Source organism: Sus scrofa, chromosome 2, assembly GCF_054392235.1.
Source record: "Sus scrofa isolate SSC_HxYL_T2T_F1_AM1 chromosome 2, Sscrofa_HxYL_maternal_Yorkshire_Landrace_v2.0, whole genome shotgun sequence".
Lineage (NCBI taxonomy): Eukaryota > Metazoa > Chordata > Mammalia > Artiodactyla > Suidae > Sus > Sus scrofa.
In genome coordinates this window covers 112,228,756-112,252,769 of record NC_139384.1, presented here as the reverse complement: position 1 = coordinate 112,252,769, position 24,014 = coordinate 112,228,756, and the positions used below count along the sequence as shown (strand labels likewise).

Sequence of the window (24,014 nt, the reverse complement as noted above, 5' to 3'; positions counted from 1 at the left end):
CTGCCAATGGGCAAGAACTTAGCACCTTCAAGAAAGGTACTCAGGGCCAATATGGCTAGCATGTATGTGGTAAAGGGGGAAGGTAGCTGGAGATGAAATCAGAGAGGTTGGTGGGAAAGACTACAGGGCCTTAATAAGCCACAGGGAGGAGTTTTCGGTGCTTGGGAATCTTCTAAAAAGTTTAAGGCAGAAACGTAACACAATCATGTTTATGTTTGATGATCACTTGCATGATGGGAGGGGCATGAGCAAAAGGAGGAACGTCGTTGGAAGCTGCTGGGCTAGTTCAGACTAGAGACAATGGGGAGTAGATGAGCGGAGGGGTGATGGGTTTGGAAGAATGAGGATAGAGGTAAGGCAGGTCTTGGAAGTAAACTTGACAGGTGGGTCTGATGAAGAGTTTGAAGGGGAAAGGAGCAAACGGTGGTGCCGAGCAACCAAATGGATGGTGAATGCTCAGCCTGGGTGGGATGGTGGTAGGTCCAAGTGGGAGAATCAAGAGATGAGTTTTGGAGATGTTAAGTTTGAATCACCCATGAGTCAGCTGAATAGGAATATCAAGTAAGTTTTTGGCTGTGTAAGCTTAGACTCAGAGGAGTGTGAGCCCCAAGGCATGGGGTCACCTAAAGCTTTAGGAATTGATTACTCACCCGGGGACAAAGTGTGGCATAAATGAAGTAGGCTGGGTCACACTGACATATATACAGAGAGAAGACAGTGCTCTCTGCCCTTTCCAGCAGAAGTTCTCTTCCTCTGTTACCTTCTGGAAAGGCAGAAATAGCCAGGCCATCTATCCCGACTTTTTTCCTATGGTTGCACATGGCAAAATGCCAGCTGGATTGTACCGGTGGTAAGAAATTCATTTCACTGCTTTTATTCTTCTCACCCTGGTGTCCCTTTTTCTCTCACCCAGATTTAAGTTCTGAGCCTGTCTTCCCAGATTCTCACTCTGTGACATGGCCCCACACCCTTGACAATAACCAAGTACTATGGTGGGGACTGCCCTGACTGTAGGACACAGGAACGTCCCACTTTTGTGCAGAGGAGGATGGAAAATCCATGCTCCTCCACCACATTTTTCTTCCTAAGAACCCTAAGTTCTGTTGTATGGAACAGGAAAAATCTAGCACATGGCTTCTGGCAGAAAGACATTCTGTTGGAAGCCCATGAGCATACAGAGTTTAGCGGGCAGAGCTGGAATTGGTGGGAGTCACTCTAAAAGGATGCTCCTGGGTTCCTGGCTCCATCCACATGAACCATGTCCTTTAAAAGGTAGCCCTCACTAATTTCCTTAATTTACAAAGAACAAATGCTAACCAATTAAGAAGAGCTCAACATAGGATAAAAATGAGTTGAGAATACGCACGGGCCTTTCACAAAAATACGAACGGCTATTAGACAGGGAAGATAGTCTCCCTAGTAATTAAAGGCATGAAAACAAAGCAAGGGGCTCCTTGTTTTAATCTACTGGAGTGGAAAACATTTTAAAATTTGTGTGACAGACAATGTGGAAGGTGTGAGTATTCGTGATTCCCCACCCAGAATCAAAATCTGCAGCATTTTGTGCTCAGTTTGTCCCTCTTCTCCACAACCACAGAAGAACAAAGAAGGACAAGGGCAGGATGGAATGGTTTCATCATGTGATTGGGAGTCAGAGTAGAGATAGGAAAGGGCACACATTGGTCGCAATATAGCAGACACCTTGAATCTGGGCTGGCAGAGATCAGTGGCATTAGTGGGAACCACTTAGTAGGGCTGAGTTGTGAGTGGATCCAGACAGGTAGATCTGTGCCCAGGATTTTTGGAGAGGAAGGAAGGCAATATTGAAAAGTACACCCTTTGTACTGTAGTGAGTTAATGCACTACCTGGCCAGTAAATAAGGCTGATACTTATTGGATTTGTTTGTGGACAAACTCTTCCTGAATGACATTGCAAAAACAGGCCACTGACTGTGAAAATAATCAATGGATATGCCATTTACCCATAGCTGGGAATATGTCATTTACCCATATTGGGAACTTCTGAAAGGACCAACTCAAATAACTAGTCTAATGTCTTAGTTGACGAGGCAATGAGATTCAGAACCCAGGATGAGAGTTTCCATCTTTAGACTTTGGCAATTTGAACTAGAACTTCTGTAGAAAGTGAGATGCTGAGCTCACAGGTGGAGTTCTGTCTTTTCCACTAACAGCTAGAAACAGGGAACACATTCAGCCAAAGGTGTGAAGATGTTAAAGAGCTTAAAAAAAGAAATGAACATTTTTATGTAACATGAAAGGGTGCATTTTAATTATTAAAATAAAAAATAATTTTGCAATTTAAATGATATATTCTACTTCCTTAAAAATTTTTTCATGTACCTCTGGATAGAGAAAGTTTATATTATTTTTATACTGCATGAACTGATATAAAGGCAGTATGCATGATTGTATTCCCTTTACTTAATTTTTATATAAATTGATTAAAGCGTTTATTCCCAAATAGTACCCACCTATTGAGTTCAGTTAATGATACCAAAGAGATTTAAGTAGAAGCCAAAAAAAAAAAAAAAGTCCAGAAATTACTTAAAGTAAGAAATAGAAGGGAAAAATATATTTTTCATGAGGAAGATTCTGGATCTATGATTTAGAAATCTTTGCTATTAGAAATTTAAAGTACTTTTTCCTTACCCAGGGTCAACTCTTTCCTTTTGAGGAAAATTATGTAATTAGGGTCTGAGAAGTTAAAATTGACGTGGAGTTTCAGACCTCTGGTTCACTTTTGGGTTTTTTTGTTTTGTTTTGTTTTAGAATCTGGGAGCAAAGCATTAGCACAGTGGTTAAGAGTGTAGGCTTTTTGTATTAGGACAGTTCGAATCTACTTCTACTATTTCCTAGCTGAAGCAAGTCATTCAGCCTCTCTAATCCTGTTTCCATATCTGTATTACCAGGATTAAAAGAGTAATTATTTCTTACTCTTGTAAGAAAATAAATGAGGCAAAGTTGTGTTCCATCAATGTTAGCTATTTCATCAGTTGTGATGCTTTTCATCACAATTACCAAAAAACACAACTCAAATTGACTAAAACTAGAATGGGAATTTATTGCCTCATATAACTGGAAAATCTAGAGGTTAACTCAGGGGTTCTATCAAGTCACATGAATCTAGTATATTTCTGTCTCTCCGTCTGGCCTCTCTCCATTATTAGCTTTATCCCAATTTAATTCCTCTCATGAACCCAAAATGACTGGCAGTACTCCCACAGCTGGTTACATGTTTCCTCATTCTCTTCCCAGAGGAATACTTGAGCCTATTTTTTTCCACCGTTCTCAACGAAGACCAAAGATTTACCCTGATTGGAAGCGCTTAGTTACCATTCCCAACCATGAACCAATCATTGCAGTCAGGGGATTGGATTGGTCTCATGTTTGAGACCATCTCTACCCATGAGCTGAGGAGCAAGTCTGCGTCCCACGACTACACTGATTATCAAGAGGAAACTGAGAGCTGTTGGGAATGGGAAAGGTAGAAGCATCTACTTGAAAGGAGATCAGTACATGTTACCATTGTGATTGCTGTTATCCAGGCACCATGGACAGGGCTGTCACTGCCCAGGCAGGAAGTTATCTGTGTCCCTGGGTGGGCTCAGGGAACCCTTAGGACCCCCCTAAAAAAAAATTTGTTCACATTGCCATTAGAAGCAGTATACTTTCAGGAAAACAAAACAAACATCACCTCTTTCGAAGATGAATAGTATTTGGTTCTGCAATAAGTTAAAGCTTCCCTACATTAAACATCTATTACTGAGAAACATATGGCCATTTTAGACTATTTGTTTAATGCTAAGCTATGAGGAAATTTTAAAAGTTAGAAATGACACCTAACATTATCATTACCTACTCCTGTGGTAGTACTCAAGGTTTGACAGTTTACTACTTTTTTTACAAATTGTACTGAGAAAACTTAAGCTGTTGTACACTCTGCTGCAACAATTGGAACACTTGAAGAATATATCAGTTAATTGAATAACTTAATAATTTAAGCATTTATTTTCATTGTGTTTACTTAGCTGTTACATTCAACTCGCTGATTTCTAGGGGCTACAATTTATCCATAGATGGTCCTGCTCTCATGTTTATTAAACCAGTTGATTTATTTATGAATGGAAAACCCTGATAAAATACTTTTCTCTGACAGACTTGTGTACTGAGTAAAGAATTAATGTCCCTCCTACAGTGTGACACTTTAGATTTTTCAATCTCACAAACAAGTATAAAAGCATACTTTAAAAGGAAATAGGAATATGTTTTTGATTTCTTGTCTTTTTTTATTATTATTATTCATGCTTTAGCCCACAGCTTTCTCACCCACCATAGGTAAGAATAATGGAAAACGACACACTTTCCTCATAAAATCATACTCAAGTGAGAATATTACAACTCATGGGCACAGAGTTCTGAAGATCTGTGCAAATAGAGAAATCACAATACTGATCCTTGACACATGACTTCCTACAGTTGCTCAGACTTTTCTCCTTTAAAGCACTTCCTCTGTGAGTGTCTTAGAGCCTCAATTAGATACACATCAGTCTTTCATACCATCTAGTTTATGTTCTTACCTGTAATTAGACTGTCATTTTAAGAGTAGAAAAGCAGGATTGAAATATTACATGTTTAACATAGGATCGTAAGTGTTTCAAATGTATTATTTAATCTCCACAACAACTCTATCAGGTAGGTCCTACTTTAGCCCCACTTTTTAAAAAAAGTTTAATTTTATTGACATATAGTTGGTTTACAAAGTTGTGTTGATTTCTGCTGTACTGCAAAGTGATTCAGCCATACATACACACATATCCATTCCTATATAGGTTATCGGAGAACACTGAGTAGATTTCCCTGTGCTCTATAACAGGTTCCTGTTGATCACCCATTGCATATAGAAAGGTGTGCCTTTGCCAATCCCAAACCCTCAATCTATCCCTCCCCTTCCCCCATCATTTCCCCTTTGGTAACCATAAATTTGTTTCAAAGTCTGTGAGTCTCTTTCTATTTGTAAGTAAGTTCATTTGTATCATTTTTTAAAACTCACATATAAGCAATAACATGAAATATGTCTTCTTCTGTCTGACTTCACTTTATCCCTACTATATATATATATATAAAATGGAAATATATATATATATATAATGATTTTTATTTTTTTCCATTTTAACTGGTTTACAGTGTTCTGTCAATTTTCCACTGTACAGCATGGTGACCCAGTTACACATACATGTATTCATTCTTTTTTCTCACATTGTCATGTTCCATCATAAGTGACCAGACATAGTTCCCAGTGCTGCACAGCAGGATCTCATTGCTAATCCATTCCAAAGGCAATAGTCTGCATCTATTAACCCCAAGCACCCCATCCATCCCAGTCCCTCCCCTTCCCCCTTGGCAACTACAAGTCTATGCTCCAAGTCCATGATTTTCTTTTCTGTGGAAAGGTTCATTTGTGCCCTACATTCGATTCCAGATATAAGTGATATCATATGGTATTTGTCTTTCTCTTTCTGACTTACTTCACTTAGTATGAGAGTCTCTAGTTCCATCCATGTTGCTGCAAATGGCATTATTTCATTCTTTTTTATGGCTGAGTAGTATTCCATTGTGTATGTATACCACATCTTCCTAATCTAATCATGATGATGGACATTTGGGTTGTTTCCATGTCTTGGCTATTGTGAACAGTGCTGCAGTGAACATGAACCTACTGCTTGGTCAGGGAAACTTCTAATTTGTTTTTCTCAGTCACTATAACAACACACTTCATAGAAGCTATGTTAGTGATTAATCAACCTAACCCATCTCACCCCTTACGCTTCTTTCATTTCACAGATGAGAAAACTGAGAGTGATGTATTTCAAAGGTATAGTTTCACATTAATTATTAATTAATCAAAATAATTTTCTAATACAATTGCTGTAAACATTTTAACTGCAGGTAACTGAGAAGGATGATCTCATATCAGGCTATAAATCCCAAGACTTGGGCTTTACTTCCTACTCTTCCATAAAATTAACTTTATTACCTCCAGAAAATAGCTTACTCTATTCGACCCTCAGTCCTCAACAGTAGAAAGAGGAGGTTGACCTGTACCACTTCCAAACAAATTAGAAGTTTCCCTGACCAAGCAGTAGGTTATCTATGCAAAAGAATTAGCCAAACAGCTTTTTTTATTTTAGAGTATTTTTAGGTTTACAGAAAAGTTATGAAGATAGAACGTAGAATTTTCATATACCTTACGCTCAATTTCCCCCTTGTTAACATCTTACATTATTATGGTACATTTGTCACAGTTAATGAACCAGTATTGATTCATTAATATTACCTAAAGCCCATCCTTTATTCAAATCTTTAGATTTCCCTTAAGATCCCTTTTGTGTTCCAGGATTGCACCTAGGATAGCAATTTATTTAGTTTTCATGTCTCCTTAGGCTCCTCATAGCTGTGACTTTTTTACAGACTTTCCTTGTTTTTGATGACCTTGACAATTTTGGTATCACTGTAAAATACCATTATTGACATTTTTAGAATGTTCTTCGGTTGGAGTTTTTTGGGTGTTTTTCTCATGGTTAGGCAGAGGTTATGTGCTTTGGAAGGAAGAGCACAGAGGTAAAGTACCATTCTCATTAAATGAACATACTATCAATATGACTTCTCAGTATTGGTTTTAACCCTGATCACTTGTTTGAGGTGTTTGTCAGGTTTCTCTACATTGTACTATTTGGAAGGAAGTCACTGCACACAGCCCACGCTTAAAAGGTGGTAACCAACATCCTTGAGAAGCAGTATCTGTGTGAATTATTTTGGATCCTTCTATTCTGTAAATTCAGCTGGTTTCTTCCATTTATTTATCTCTTTATCTAAATCATTTACCTATGTCCATATAGAATCATGGATATTCATTTTATGCTTTGAGTTATAATCCATTACAGTGTTATTTATTTTGTTACTTGAAAACTCCCAGAGTTTTCAAAGATGGTAAGTAGTGAAATAAAATCTCAATTTTCCCAAAGGGTAACTTTATGCCAGGCTTCTTGGCAGTTCCATATTTGTGCTTTGGTTATTTCTGTAGGGAAAAACTTGCTCTTTGCACAGGTGAGTGTATGAGATCCTGCTTCAAACATAGCTGTTCACCTGTGGCCATGAGGTTGTTTAAGAGGATAAAATATGCATGAGCTTCATATTAAACTCATCTTTAAATGAGAGTGGCACCTTGGTGTGCTTTGTCTAGTGTGAAGGCATTTATTAAATAAAAGCAAATTTATAAAACCCCATTCCATAGAATCCTTAGCACTTATCAAATGGTAGAAGCAGCAGAGAGAGTACTACTTTTATTTTCAAATCTGGAAATTATTAGAATAATACATACTATGCATTTGTAGAAAATTGAAAACTTCTGAAAAATAGTTAGAAAATAAAATAATCTTTAATCTCATCATCCTTAGAATAACCCATTTACATGTCATTGTATTTCCTTCCTGTTTTTTTTTTCAATGAATAGACTTAATTTCATTCTGTATGCAGTTTTGCATTATACTTTCCACCTCACTGGTTTTTCCTAATCATTTGCCCATATTGATTAAAGATGTTCCACAAGAACCTTTTTAAGTGAACGGAAGAGATCAGAGTCTGCGAGCAGGCAGGAAGTTATGGCAGTTGGCTTTGCAGAAGACAGTTATGGAGTAGACTGCAGTGGCATAAAAAGTTGACCAAAGAAACATGTTCGGAATGTTACTAATAGAACTTCACATCATCACGTCTGGGGGCCAGGTGTAGTTGTTACTAGGTTTTCTAGCTTAGGTGGCTGGAAATTCTATAATGATACCTAAACCCGCATCCAGAGCAAAAAGAAGAAGCAGGTTAGAGAAAGAGAGGATTCCTCATTTACTATCATGAAACACCTCTTGTCTTGTTTTCCTTGTTGGCATTTAAACTTTATACGCAAAACTGTCTCCATATAGCTTTTGAAGAAAAAGAATAAATTCAAACATCTTTCTACCTTCTCTATAACATCCATTCTATGCTGGGCATCCAATGGGGGATTAAAGAAGAAGTGAGTGAGTAAGTGAATGAGTGAAATGCTGAATGAAAATGAGTTAAACTTTGGGTGTTTAGGGAATTGAGGGGGGTAGTGATGATTAATTACTAAAATTTGCTAATTTCCTGTTCAGAAAAACTGCCATCACTGTCATTTTCTCCCAAGGAAACCAAGTGTCAGTGTAAAAGTAGCAGCAGAGTTCATGATCTCTAGAGCTGTTCCATGTTCTTTTTAAAGATAACGACATAGGTTTACTTGAAGGATTGATAGAACCTTCACACAAAGTTGATACCTGAGAGAAACATGAAAATTTTTTTTGGTTTTTCCTGACTTTCCTTTGAGAGAAATAATAGAGTTCTGAAAAAGAAACCCAAGTGGAAAGTACTTGTAATTCACAGAAAAAGTAAAAATTGTAGAATTACTTCAAAAGAAGTAGATATATGCATTTAGGTCTAATAAGGTTTCTTTGTTCATCATAAAAACTATGGATCTGTATGCTGCAAGTTTTATAGATGTGAATATGTAAAAACACTGGCAGTATTTTTCAGCAAAATCCCAAATGTTTAGCATCAATCTAACATCTGTCACACAGGCTTCTCGCTCTGAAGTTGTTAGAATCTCCAGAATTCAAGTCTTCCAAAACAAAATGTTTTCCTCTGCATATGCCCAAATTTTGGAAATAGTAGAACTGGCCTAATCCACTTAAATATGTATTGGCAGACGTATTCATGGTAAGGAGGGTGGTATCAATAACAAGTTAGTCTATTATGCCTTTTTTGACAAGTCTTTTCTTTTCAGGGTTGGGTTTTTTTGCAGGTAGCACTGCACTTGTTAATGCAGTTTGGTTTTCTTTGGGGGAAGAAAGGGGATGCTTGGAAACTCACTAAAAGACCAAAGGTCAGAAGAGTTAATACAAAAAAAAATCTATCACACGTTCAGTTCTGACAAATACTATTTTGGTGGACTAGTAAAGATAACAGTCATTAAGTATTATTTTTTTATTTTTTATTTTCTTCGTCTCTCATACTAAGTGAAGTAAGTCAGAAAGAAAGACAAATACCATATGATATCATTAAGTATTATAATAGTACTATAAAAGTACTGAAAGAGTCAACCCAATCATGATGTCTTTTGTAATCTCTAATTAACCATTAATAATCTAATAAACATGAGCAGTAGTATATATATATATATATATATATATATATATATATACACACACACACACATACATACACATACACATATATATACATATACATATATACATTGGACTCTTTCCAAAGAACTTTAAATCACTTTAAAAATTAAATTAAAATTTCTTTTAATTTTCTCAAGTGTCCTTTTTTAAGAAGAGGAAAAGTAGGCTCATCTAGCTATCAAAACGTTCCCTCTGCCTCAGAAAAGCTTCATAGTATAACTAGGCCTGGTATGTAGGTCTTTGTGTTTTGTCTCCTATAATCTTTCCTCCATTTTAGAATGCTCTTATCATCATCTACCACCAGATAGCTACTTTATATTTAAATAATTTCTTACATTTACAAAGCACTTTTACAGAATTTTACTTTGTAGTGAAATAGTCCTTTGTAAAGTATCCATTTTTTATTTATGATTTTTATTTTTTCCATTATAGTTGATTTACACTGTTCTGTCAATTTCTACTGTACAGCAAAGTGACTCAGTCATACATATATTTTTTTTCTCACATTATATTCCATCATGTTCAAGTGACTGGATATAGTTCCCTGTGCTATACAGTGGGATCTCATTGCTTATTCCAGATGCCATAGTTTGCATCTGTTAACCCCAAACTCCCAGTCCATCCCGCTCCCTCCATTTTAAAGATTAGAAAACAAAGATGCAGAAGTATTTTTGTCTGAAGTTAGTTGTCTTCAAGCCTGCCCTTTTTTCATCAGAATTTACGTCTTATACCACAAAGGTTTATTACAGGATTTAATTACAAAAAGGAGTGATTCATATACCTCAAGATTGAGCAGGAAGAATTTGATTGCTTTCCCTTGGCTCAGGTGATTTTATATACTGTGTGTGGAGGTGGAAAGGCTATCAGTGATGATGAAGTGATGCTGCACAGAGCAGTTGTTTAGCAGACAACCAAGAATGAGTAATCAATGCTGTGGGTGTCCCGGGAAAGACATTTGGGGAGTACTGAATTTTGTACTTTTTCAGCAGCAGTTAAATATTGTCATTCAGTGGGCCTTGAGTATTTATAGATCCATCTTGTTTGGCTTGGGCTATTGCAGAATCAAAACCCCAGAATTAAACCCAGGGTTGTAGTTCAGTTTAAAAACAAATGGCAGTAAAGTTTTGATAGGACCAGAGGATCAGCCTTTTCTACTTGGTTTATTTTTCTGGTTGATTGAAGGCTAATGTATTAATTAAGTACTATCCCCACATACTGCAGTTTACTTGGGACAATTTTGTTTGTACCTATTTATCCCATATAATTGTTAATAGCACCCCTTTCATGCTCTAAAGTATCCCAGTTGGAATGCTAAATTATATGGTTATCTTAACCATAAGCCTTTTTTCCCCAATTCTTATTAAAAGTATTCATTAAAAGATGAAGTTTTGGAGTTACTGCTGTGGCACAGCAGGCTAAGGACCCAATGTTGTCTCTGCAACAGCCTGGGTTCCTACTGAGGCATGGGTTCAATCCCTGGTCAAGCACAGTGGATAAAGGATCCTGCAGCTCAGATTCAGTCCCTGGCCTGGGAACTTCCATTTGCTGCAGGTGTAGCCAAAAAAAAAAAAAAAAAAAAAAAAAAAAAAAAAAGTGTTTTCCTCACCTAGTAACTATGGAGCAATGGCCTTATTTGACCTCTCTCTGCACCTCAGGGGCATCTGGATTTGAACATCCAAGATCACTGCATTAGAGAGAAAGGGATTGAAGTCATGGGGAGTTTTTGTCTCCTGTCTGCCCACAGCCTCTCTCTGGCCACTTTCTCTCCCATCACTCTTCTCTGCCAGTTTGTGGATTTCCTGTGTTCCCTGGCTGCTTTCTTGTTTCTGTGTCTCTTTTGTTCATTCTCGTTGCTGTTTTCATTTCTCACTCTGTGCTGTTGTCAGAGCCAAGGACTCACTTTCTCTAGCTAGAGGAGGGGAGAAGGTGACAAGGTCAGATAGCGCTCCAAGAACCCAGACCCAGAGCAGCCGAGCCGGTTCCCCGCTACTCTGGGCCTTCAGCAGTGTGAATTCATAGATCTTTACTCTCCTGCCCAGCTGTTGTCAAATTCTGCTTTGGTTAGTTATCTGTCTGTATGTATGCCCTGCCACAAAGTCATACACTGCCCACTACTACATGTATTTTTTTCCACCCTATACTTCTGATTAATTATAGCATATGGTTCCTGATTTGGGGTTATTCGTGGACAATCATGGCCTCTCCAGTCTCTCTATTTTATGACCCTTTGGATTCAGCAGGCCCTTTTGAATTTTTCTTCTCTCTGAACTTTGTCCAAACAACCTTTGCCTAATATATTTTTGCTGACTAACATCATATTCCTGACCACCCTATTCAGCATCTGCCTTTTGTTCAGGTATCCAGCCCTAGTCTAATCAGCTATGAGCAGGGCCAAGGAAGTTAAATTTTCGTAGACTCAGGCTTCAGCTGTTCTTTCAAGTGGGGCTGTGGATTAGACAGACACTATGATGGACATATTGGTGGGCCCATTGGTTGCCAGAGATTTTCTCCATTCTGTGTGGTTTCAGTCTTCAAAGTCGTTGTCAACTGACTTCTAATTATTCACTTATAATCTTTCAGCTTCATCGAACTTTGACTATCTCAGTGGCTTTTGAGTTCCGCTGTTTGAAAATTAAGTTTTAAGAAGTTCCTGTTGTGGCTCAGCAGTTAATGAATCTGACTAGCATCCATAAGGATGCAGGTTCAATCCCTGGCCTCGATGGGTTAAGGATCTATAAGGACTCAGGTTCGATCCCTGGCCTCAATGGGTTAAGGATCATGAGCTGTGGTATAGGTTGCAGACATGGCTCGGATCCTGCATTGCTGTGGCTATGGTGTAGACCGTCTGCTATAGCTCCAATTTGACCCCTAGCCTGGGAACTTCCTTATACTGCGAGTGCAGCCCTAAAAAGAAAAAAAGAAAAAAAATTTAAGTTTTAAAACTGTTTTATTTCCACTTGATGGAGATTTCACTGAACATGTATTGCTAATATAGAAAAGATATTAGAAGATATGACTTAGGAAAAATGACTAAGTAGTGCTGAACAAAATTCATCACAGCTGAGCTGTAAAGAAATACAAGTTTTTATCGGGGGTTTTAGTATTGTAATTTGGGGGACACAGAATCGAGTAGGAGTCATCAGTGTGTTCCAAAGAGCAGAGATAAAGCAGGGAGGTATAAAGGCAAAACCCCTGCAAGGTTGCAAAAGTTGTTTTGGAAGAATCGTGATTGGTGCTGGCAAGCTGAAGCCATTCTTATCTATACATATTGGTTGTCAGAGCGGGAGGTAGAAGTCTGGTACTGTGACACATTGCAGGTTTTCTTGAAATGTCCTTGAAAATGTCTTTGTGGTTTGGCCCAGTTCAAAAGTTCATGGTTCCACTCAGTGAGGACATGTGTAAAACCACTTCCTTAAGGATCTCATGGCTCCATTTTAGACAGCTCTCTTATCAGAACCAACTCCATTTTGAGGTTCCTTTTTCCACAGTAGAAACTGGTAGTGACTCAATAGAAATTCTCAGTGATATTTCTTAATATCTGTAACAAAGTTGCTAAATTTTTAAAGCTGAAAATACAAAAGCTTTCATGAAGTTTTCCACTTTCATGGAGTGGATTTTGTTGATAGACAAAGTTAGAGCTGCACTGAGTGAATGAAGCAACTTAACCAACGTGTAGTCCACGGGGCAAGGCAATGCCAGGAGCACTTAAGAAAATTTCTTGGAATGCAGACATACCTCTCCTTTTCTGTACACTGCTGGAGTTACCTCTACTTCCTGTTAATAGTTAGGATCAACCACCTCAGCTAATATAGTAACTCCTTTTTACCTGTAATGAAAAATTTTAAAAAGCCAGGTGGCCCTCTCAACTTTGAATTCCTCCATACCATTACATTTTCTGTTGGAAGCTTTCTTCACTTTGGTAAAAAAACGTGTCCTAAGCAGCAGAACTCAAAGTCCAGATACCCTCCTACTGATTCCCATATGTATCCCTAAGTGTTTCATGATATAAATATCAAATGTCTGGAAGTTCTTTGTACTGTAAATTTTCTCAAAGATGTGTTTTTATAGTTGGCCCATTGGGTCAAGCTAGGGTGCATATTGAAATCACCGGAGGACTTGTAAGAAAAAATGCTGATACCTGGGTCCTGCCTGCAAAGTTCCTTGGTGTCCAGCCAAAGCCTGCAAAGTTGAGAACCACCAGTCTATATAAAATGAAGGAAAGAAGGGTTTGGTATAAAGAAATTTGATGTCGCATGCACAGTAATGGTTCTAGTTGAAGCAAGCCAAGAACGGTAGAGAAAAGGCTCTATAAACATGGTGCCTTGGTGGAATAGAAGATATGGGTACTCTGGTCATTGTGGTTCTTCCAGATGCTTCCTTTCACATTCTCATGGTCCCTCTCTTCTACAGTTTATGATTTTCACACAAGTGATCTTGTAAGTCTGTAAATTACACTTATGTTATACTTTTCAGTTTCAAATATTGCATATGCTTTTTGGCTTCAGCAGTACCAAAATTTTGAGCATTGTCATAGAAACCTTCCTAAACCTCTAACTGCCTAGGACTCGGAAATTTAAAAATTTGAGCTTATTTCTTTTATACCCTCACTCAAAGTGTACAAAGACTCCCTCTTCTCTCTGTCCTTCCCAGAGTTTGTTCTCTTATTTTTTTCATAATAACATTGTAACAGGCATGAGGTGCTATCTCTTTATGGTTTTGGTTTTCAGTTCCTTGATAATTACCGATGTTGAGCACATCTTAATCTTCCTATTGGTCATGCATATGTCTTCTTCGGAGAAATGTCTATTCAGGTCCTTTGCCTATTTTTTAATCAGTTTGGGTTTTTTTTGGGGGGGAGGGGGTATTTGCTATTGAATTTTATGGGTTCTTTATACTTTACATATTAACCCCTGTTAGGTATATAGTTTACAAATATTTTCTCTCATTCTGTAGGATATCTTTTCATTTTGTTGGTGGTTTTCTTTGCTAGGCAGAAGCTTTTTAATTTGATATAGTCCCACTTGCCTATTTCTGCTTGTGTTGCCTGTGGTTTTGGTGTCATATCCAAATCTCTCTTGCTAAGACCAGTGTCAAGGAGTTTTTTCTTCTGTTTTCTTCTTGAAGATTTACAACTTCAGGTCTTACATTTAAGTCATTGAGTGATTTCCAGGTTTTTTTTTTTTTGTATACACTGTAAGATAAGCATTTAATTTTATTCTTTCTTATGTGGATATACAGATTTGCCAACACTGCTTATTAAAGGTGCTATCCATTTCCCACTTCATATTCTTGATTGTATTAGTTGACTATATATTATTTCTGGGCTCTTTATTCTGACCCAATGATCTATTTGTCTGTTTTTATGCCAGTGTTATATTGCTTCAATGTAGTTTGTAGTATAGTTTGAAATCAGAACGTGTGATTCCTCCAGCTGTGTTCTTCTTTATTAATATTGCTTAGTCTATTCAAGGTCTTGTAGGGTTCCATATGACCCAACAATCCCACTTGTGGTTATTTATTCCAAGAAATTTAAATCAGGATCTCAGAGAGATGCCTGAACTTCCATGTTTATTGCAGCATTTTTCACAATAGCCAAGATATGAAAACAACCTGAATGTCCAGTGATGGGTGAATGGATAGTGAAAATTTGGTATATACAGGCAGTGGAATATTATTCAGCCTTAAGAAAAAAGGGAAATCTGCCACTTACAATGGCATGAATGGACCTGAAAAACTTTACACTAAGTGAAACAAGCCAGTCACAAAAAGAAAAATAGTGTATGATTTCACTTGTATATAGCATCTAAATTAGTCATACTGAAAGAAGCAGAGAGTAGCATGGTGATTGCCAGGGTCTGGGGTGGAAGGAAATTAGGAGGTAATAGTCAAAGTGCACAAAATTTTAGTTATTTAGGATGAATAAATTCTGGAGATCTGCTGTATAGCATAGTGTCTATAGCTAACAATAGTGTTTGTATACTTAAAATTTTCTAAGAGGGTAGATCTCACGTTAAGTGTTCTTACCACAGACATACTCACACACTCTCTCTCTCACATACACACACACGCAAATGGTAATAATAAAGGGGTTATGAGGACCCTTTGGAAGGTGGTAAATGTATTTGTAGCCTTGAGGGTGGTGATGGTTTCACAGGTGTATTTAATTCCCAAATCTATAGAGTTGTATAAATTATATATGTACAGCTTTTTGCATATCAGTCATACTTCAATAAAGTGGTTAAAAAATAGCAACACCCATCTAAATGTGAGACATGGCAGTTGAGGGGATGGTAGGGATATCTTTGAATTTCCTATAATAGACACTAAATAAATGTTAAATCTGAAAAAAAATTTAGAATGAGAAAGTATGTTTTAGAGCTCTTTGGCTGCCTGGTACTTCAGACACATCTTTGCCAATACATCCTTACATCTGAGAACTTAATAAACATTTTTAAAAGATAATTTATATCCATAAAAACTATATTTCTAGAATCCCTTCATAATCCAGTTTCCTTCTTGGAACCTGAGCCTGAGGTGAAATGTATGTCTAAGTCTAGTTAGGTTCTTGACTTTTTTCAGAGAGTTGGAGATATCCTTGGAGGTTGACCCAGGGGTGGCCTGACACTTGCTCCTTCTGTCTTTTCTGTTCTTTTCTGCTGGCATTATCAGTCTCCTAAGAGCTTAGCTCAAACTTCTGTATGACTTATTCATCCCTTTCCTGTATCTCTCACATCTTGTCATTTGACAAGTCAGTTGATTGACTCTCCTCAAACTCTCTCAAATTTATCTTTTCTTTCCATTATCACTGAGCAGACCAGGCCCTTGTGACTTAAACTGGACTGTGGTAAAACCTTTAAAATAATTCCTACATCCAGAGGATTCGTCTATTCTCATCCATCCTACAGAGAGAAAGGGCTGAGTTTTGTTCCTCTCTGAAATCCCAGCACTTAGTCCAGAGCAGAAAGCATGAAATGTAGGCACTAAATGTTTGTGAAATAAGTCCTGGATATATTGCTTCTCTCTTCAAGAGCCCAGTTGCCCTCAGTTTGAAACTTCCTCAGGGTGGTGTCACTGAATATCAGTCTTCCTTTCCACCTTATTTCTCATACAATCCAGCAACGCATCCTCTTGTGACTACTCACCATTGGGCTCATATTGATTTTCCCATCTTCCCTTCTTCCAAATATTTCCTTGTTAAAGTTCTGTTCCTATTTCAAACCGATCTATTGTCATCTCTATGAAGCCACTTCAGATTTTTTCCCTACAATAATTAGTCTTTCTTTTCTGCTCTCCCAATAACTTAATAACTCCATTATATCACTGTCTTTAAATATAGTTCTTGAGTGTACAGAGTTTCGTTGTAAGTGCAGTTTTGACGAGTTGGTAATGTTTGCCTAGAGCACTGTAATGAGAAGAATTCTCTTGATAGAAGGTGCCAAAACAGATTAGATGCTATACATGGAGGGGACCCAAGGTGCCCAGGGAGTAGCCAACTTTGTTATAGATCCCCACATAGGTGCCTACTCAGCTAGGCCACGTACCCTTAAATATGCTTTCTATCCTCATAGCTTCTACACTATTTGTGTTCACTTTGATCTTTAACCACTCCATTCCATGTTGTTTAAAGTTTACAGTCTAAAATGGCAAATATAACATTTGAGAGGTAATGTGATAATGAACAAGAAAGATTTAAAGTGCTAATGAAATGGCCCTTGATGACTGGGTAGGAATACATGGTGAACAAGATGGGGAAGGTGCAGTATATTGGTATCTTGGAGAGACACCTGCACTCTCTCGTTTATTACAACATCATTCACAATAGCCATGCAATGGAAATAACCTAAGTGTCTGTCATAAGAGGAGTGGGTAAAGAAAGTGTGACCTGTAAACACACACACATACACACACACACTAGAATATTATTCACACTTTAAAAAGCCAATAAAATGTAGGGAGTTCCCTGTGGCTCAGTGGGTTAAGGATTTGGCACTGTACTGCAGTAGCTCAGGTTGCTGCTGTGCCACAGGTTCAATCCCTGGCCCAAGAACTTCCACATGCTGTAGGTGTGGCAAAAAAAAAAAAAAAAAAAAAAAAAAAAAAAAAAAAAGCCAATAAATGTGGAAAGATTAGTGGAAAATCTAATACAGTTAAATTACCTTTGAAAATTCCTTAACTTGCTCAGATAGTATAATATACTTTTAAAAATATTAAACCAGGCATTCTATAAATTAGTCACTCTAAACTTCAAGAAGTGCCGAATAGAGCAATGAAAGTTACAAAATTAGATATCTGGGCATTTGAAACTTTATGACTTAAGTTACCTAATTAAATTACTTTGTTACTCAAAACACTAGAGGAAGATTCAGGCTGGATAGAAAATTTCTACTTTCCTATAGATTTTATTTCATTTTTTAGAAAGTGGTAAATTTATCTATGTTTAACATTTATTAGTGAGTTTGTTTATTTCAAAACAAAAAGAACCTGGGGAAAGTCTTGGAACATACTAGGAACTTAAATGTTTGCTAGATTTTAATTTAAATCTTGCTTATTAATTAGACATATACAAACTGTTCTTTGAAGAGTCATTCAGGAGACTTAGGTTTGGTTCCTCTTTCTAAGTGGGTGCCTTTTGTGTGGCTCAGTGAAGAGCTGTCGTCTTTTTTTGTCATTTATTCTAGTTTCAAGAAACCTTACTATAGTGCTGGAAATGTGTTTTGAAGAGAGAGAGTATTTTTTGCCTACCAAACTTGAAAATTGGTAACATCTTGTGCTGAGTAGGATATAGGAAATAGCTGCTATGCACTAGTAGGGGTGTTAACTAAAACTTTTTGAAAAAAGTCAGCCTGTAAGAGAAATAAAAGCACAAGTTCTTTTAGTGGCATATCCTGAAACCAATGCGCATGTTCATCATGAGGGAAATAATTGAAGAAATTATGGTGTTTTCACACTGTGGAAAACCATGTACCTGAAAAAATTATATATATATCCATGATACTTTTTAAGTTAAATAAATTGTGAGATAAGCAAAATATAATAATACTATTTTTGTTAAAAACAAGCAAAAACTGTAAACCAACCACAGAAAAATTAACCGATATGTATATGTATTTCTTTATGTAAGACCTTCAAAAATGTGGAAGGGAGCAACATGGATGGAACTAGAGAATCTCATACTGAGTGAAATGAGCCAGAAAGACAAAGACAAATACCATATGATATCACTTATAACTGGAATCTAATATCCAGCACAAATGAACATCTCCTCAGAAAAGAAAATCATGGACTTGGAGAAGAGACTTGTGGCTGCCTGATGGGAGGGGGAGGGAGTGGGAGGGATCTGGAGCTTGGGCTTATCAGACACAACTTGGAATAGATTTACAAGGAGATCCTGCTGAATAGCATTGAGAACTTTGTTTAGATACTCATATTGCAACAGAACAAAGGGTGGGGGAAAAAAATGTAATTGTAATGTATACATGTAAGGCTAACTTGATCCCCTTGCTGTACAGTGGGAAAATAAAAAAAAATAATAATAATAAAGTCAGTTTGAATAGTTAAAAAAAAAAAAGAAACAAAAAAAAATGTGGAAGCGTATCCTGTCAATTGTTATAATTAGTAACCCCAAGGAATTGGGACATTTGGATGTTGGAGGCAAGAGAAAGACAATCATTTTACCTTTCACTCCTCTGTTGTTTGAAAGCTTGATCCATATTCATGGTAAAAGAAATTAAAAGAAAAAGACAACTGGGAGATGTAACATGGAAATGGAGTGGATTTGGCAACTATTTGGCTGTGGAAAGAGGGAAATGCTTGTAGATTTCTAGCCCAAGTGCCTGGGGGAATGGTGCTATCTGTCATAGAAACAGGGACATGATGAAAAAAAAGAGAATTCTTTTTTATTGTTGCCAGAGGAGAGATGATGAGTTAGGCTATCAGTCAAAGTTTGTGCTGCTGCTTATTTTAAACGACAATTGCTCCCATAGGAAATCTTCTTATCTTGGTCTTGAAACATCAAAAAGAAAAAAATACTGATTTCAAACTGTATTTCATGTAAACTACAGAACTAAAAGAGCCAAAATGGTATCCAGTATTTTCCCTCATACATGCATGTTATTCCAAAAGTATATTTAATCTTTGAATTAGCAAAAAACTATAAGGATTTAAAATAACCTCAAATGTGTGAAGAAAAGTAAGTTCTCCTACTGTGTTCAACACAGAAGAAAGTATAAATCATGACCTGTAAAAAATTTATTATATATTTATTTTATATTGTTTTAATAGTGTTATCCCTCTTCCAAGTGCATTTATAACTCAATGCCTAGTATATTGTTGCTAAAATATTCTATAGCCTTGCAAAGATTTTTAGTTCTATAAATAGCTTATATACTTTTATTCCATAGAAAGCAGCCTTAGAAACTTAGCCCTACTGAGAGTTTATTTCCTACACATACTGTCAAAATTCTGGTAAATTTATTTCTGTATAATTATATCATATTTTATGTTGGGGCTAAAATAGACATGTGTAATCCATCAATATGAGCTCCTTTGCATAGATAAATGAGTCAACAAAGTCACCTGAATAAATCATTTTAATTTTCAACACAGTTACATGGAAATCAGATGTTCTCAGATACCTTTATTCTCCATTCATCACTGACTGTGTTTTTCCTTCAGACCCTATTTCTGTGTTATTCTTCCTTAGTTGAATTATGTGAGGCTTTCCATGGGAAATGTTTTTCATATTACATTTGTTATTCTAACCTGAGTTAAAACAAGGATTCCTATGACTGTGATGGTTTTTTTTTTGAGTATAAAAAATTCATGAATTTCAAAAACTTCAGAGAACTGCAAAGTTGTAATGCTATCTGAATGCACAAGATGACTTATATTGACAAATTCTTAGCATTTGCATTAAGCTACATGTGGTCCCCCTTGGAGGGAATAGAATAGAGATAATAAATTTAATATTTTGTATATTTCTTGTTTTTCAGAAAATACATACTGCTGGAACCAGTAATGCAGATGTCCCTTTGGCTGATCCCGGAATGTACCAGTTGGACATTACATTAAAAAGGGGTCAAAGTTTAGCTGCCCGAGATCGAGGAGGTAAGAACATAAGAACAGTGTTACCTGGAAGCTTATTCTATGTGTTTTTCACAAACTTTGTTTTCTATGTGGCTGCTTAAATTAAAAAAAAAATCAACTATAATAGTACCAATTTTAGAAGGTTAGATTAACTGATGTGGCTGGAAATGTTGTCTGACTCCTGTGACCATGGAGGAAGAGATTATGATGAAATTTCAAAAACTGAACTAATTCCAAACCAGACAACAAGGTCCCTACCAAACTGCTGACAAGTTAGGCTCTGCATTATATATTATTGGTGGCATAAGTGGTTAAGTAGATGAGGCACATTTGAAATTGTATCAGAATTGACCTTTTTATAGACCTGAAATATTTTTACTGCACAGATTTGTTCCACTGTATCTCTAATACTGGAGAATCTAGAACTAATGTCTCACCAAAACCTTGCAGATTCCCAACAAGTGATTTTCTGAGGCTTGATTGGACTTGGCAATAATCTCATGGTGAATTAAACAGGTCTTTGTTGGCCCTGATGAAGGAAAAGACAAGGCAAATACTCTTTAGTTCCAGGAGTCCATATCCCAAGGCAATCTCCTGATGAACTAGCCTGGAGTTCATTAGGTAGGTGTTCCTGGAACCCTGGTTAGGGGCAGGATAAAAGATAGACACTAAACAGACTGTGTAGCACCATTTGCACATTTTGAAATAATAGCCCTTCAGGATGTGGGGATCGGAGGGCCCACAATCCCAAAGACAGCTGAACTGGGGTGTAACTCCTCCCACTAAGAAGGTGGGGCATCTCTAAGCCTCTCATTCACTGTCAGATAACTTGGAGAGCACACCTGGCATCACCTGATCTTGTTTTTCTCCTCCTGCCCTGTTTGGTATCCGCACTTAGGGAATGGAAGGAACCAAATAAGGCTGTGGTTTGTGATTTTTACCTCCTGTCTCTACAAAAATAAAAGAGAATGATTAACATAACATTGGGTTTATTTTTTAATGATTAGAAAAGATATAAATAATAGCTTTAATGTTTAAGTAAAAACTAGTAAATATCAGAACGTTCTTAATGAATGAATTAGAAATGTTAGAATTTAAACACAGGGGAAATTTTCAAAATGAACCATCTGGTTTAGTAGCTGAAGAAAATGTTGATTGAGTTGAACTGCTGGCCTCAAAAGAAGTTAGAATTAGACTGGAAGGAAAAAATAATTCTATTAACATAGTATTATTTTGCTATATTTATATAACATTTTTTAGTCTTCAGAGCAATCTTAATTACATTATCTTTCATTATTCGATCTAAAACAGAACTAAACCAGACATCAAGAGATCAAAATTTTGATCCTAAATATGCCCTCCCAATAATATTAAATATGTATGTACACAATTATTTATTGCAACATTTTCATAGTCATAAAATGCCCATAAATGGTAGTAAATAAGCCAGAGTAATCCACATGATGCAGTACTATGCAACCCTAAAGTGAATAAATATAATCTCTAGGAATTTATATAAAAAGAATTTCAGGATATATTGTTAGGTGAAGAAGCAAAGTACAAAGCATGTCAACAGTATGGAATGTTGTAGGAAAGAAAGACGGTAATATAAGAAATTAGGCATTATCTGCTCATTTGTTCAAAAAGATATGTTGGAAGTAAAATCCAGAAATGAATGAGATTGATAACATACATAGTATAGGTATGAACAGGTGTCAGAATGTAGAATAGGGAATTCACTTATCCAAAAAAATAAAAGAAAAAGGAGTTCCTTAGTGGCTCAGTGGGTTAAGGATCCAGCATTGTCACCACCATGGTTCCAGTTACTGCTGTGGTTTGGGTTTGATCCCTGGTCTGGGAGCTTCTGCATGCTGTGGGTGCAGGAAAACAATAAGAATGTTGGATGGATATGGGGTAAAAGGGGTAAAGCAGAAGTAGCATTTCCCTGAATAACCTTCTTATATAGTTCTAGCTCTTTAACCATAGCAATAGTAGAGAAAGAAATGAATGAGTAGACAGGTGAATGGATGGGTGGATGGATGGATGGGTGGCCAGACAGGCAGATAGATAGCTACCTAGCTAGCTAGCTAACAACCAGGATGTGGTTGGAACCTAAAATGGTATGTGACTACAGTCACACCTCAGGAAAGTGCGGAATAAGACAAGTAACCTAAGTGACTAAGTAAAACTGTATTTGGATTATATACTATAAAACCCCAAATAAAAATACACTCTATACATAAATAATGTATTTTGGGTAATTCCCGTCATGACTCAGCTGTAACCAACCCGACTAGTAGCTGTGAGGATGCAGGTTAGATCCCTGGCCTTGCTCAGTGGGTTAAGGATCTGGCGTTGCAGTGAGCTGTGGTGTAGGTCACAGATGTGGCTCATATCTGGCATGGCTGTGGCAGTGGCATAGGCCAGCAGCTACAGTTCCGATTTGACCCCTAGCCTGGAAACTTCCCTATGCTGTGTGTGGCCCTAAAAAGACAAGTAATGATGATGATGATGATGATTATCATAATATACTCTAGAGCATAACTATCAATTCTTAAACTACTTAATGTATATACTAGGAATGAGCAACTATGTAAGTATATTGTAGATGAGGAGAGCCAGGTTTCTTACTGATGGAGAAAGAAGTTACACATATGCAATGGGGGAAAGCTAGAATGCACTTTGTAGTGTTAGAAAGGTATCAGTATGAACCAATGGCTTTTAACGCATTTACAGATAAATAGAAATTAAGATGGATAGAGAAGTATGTTTGATCTCTCTGCTGAGAAGATGTAGAAGCCACCACAAAGGTATAATATCAAAGTAGAAATACACACACCTTGGACCAAGAGCTTGGTTTCTAAATATAATTTGCCCAATAAAAGTAAACAGGGCTTCTGCAGAAATGGTTGATTGCAGATTTGGGGCAGGGAAAGTACAAGATGAACCTGGAACATTTTGCAGTGCCAGAAAGTAAGGAAGTGCTCCAAAAGTGATGGCACAATGTCAAGATGAAGTCAAAGCCAACTTAGAGGAGCTCCTAATGATCAAAGCTGAGACCATTTCAGCCACAAAATAAATAATGATAATAATGGATAATTACCCACAGGATAATATAAATATCTATGAGTTCATACTGGTAAATACATAATAAATAAATATGTGGGATAAAGTACAGCTTATGGTAGAATTCTAATGAACATATAAACAGGAAAATAGAAGTAGAAAATCACCTTTTCACAAACACCACAGTGGTAATTGTTACAGTAAAAAAATTATCAATTGATGCTAAAATTAAATGTGCAAAATTATGATGAGAAATAGAACATTTCAAAGTATTTCCCCACAATATACATGTGAGTTACAAAAGGGGGGAAAAGTGACTTTACAGCAGAGAAACTTGGAAGTCAGCATCTTAACCAAGTGTTCAAAGTTAACATTAGCAGTAATGAAACAGACTGACGTCATGGACCTCCTCATACTATGTGCTTGGGAAAGGTACATCCTGTCTGTGGCTTTCTTGTCAAATATGCATAATGTCAAAGTCATCATGAGAAAATATCAGGCCAACTCTTGCAATATATGATGCCCCTTATCTGGGCCAAGTAGCCGCTGTCCAGTGGATAGGGCATACATGATCTTGATCCAACACTCAATGTC

The 24,014-nt window shown here is 36.9% G+C and overlaps 1 protein-coding gene across 41 annotated transcripts in view; it reads left to right on the top strand.

Moving 5' to 3' along the window:
• Positions 1-24,014, top strand: part of MCTP1 (multiple C2 and transmembrane domain containing 1) — a 537,796-nt gene that overhangs the window by 214,078 nt on the left and 299,704 nt on the right. For all 41 annotated transcript variants that reach the window (XR_014838295.1, XR_014838291.1, XR_014838294.1 and 38 more), the window contains exon 2: positions 20,261-20,375. Coding sequence is in view for 28 of the 41 variants with exons in the window: in XM_021084540.2 (XP_020940199.2) it covers positions 20,261-20,375 (115 nt within the window). In the remaining 13 variants the exon portion in view is untranslated. The remainder of the gene's footprint in view (positions 1-20,260; positions 20,376-24,014) is intronic.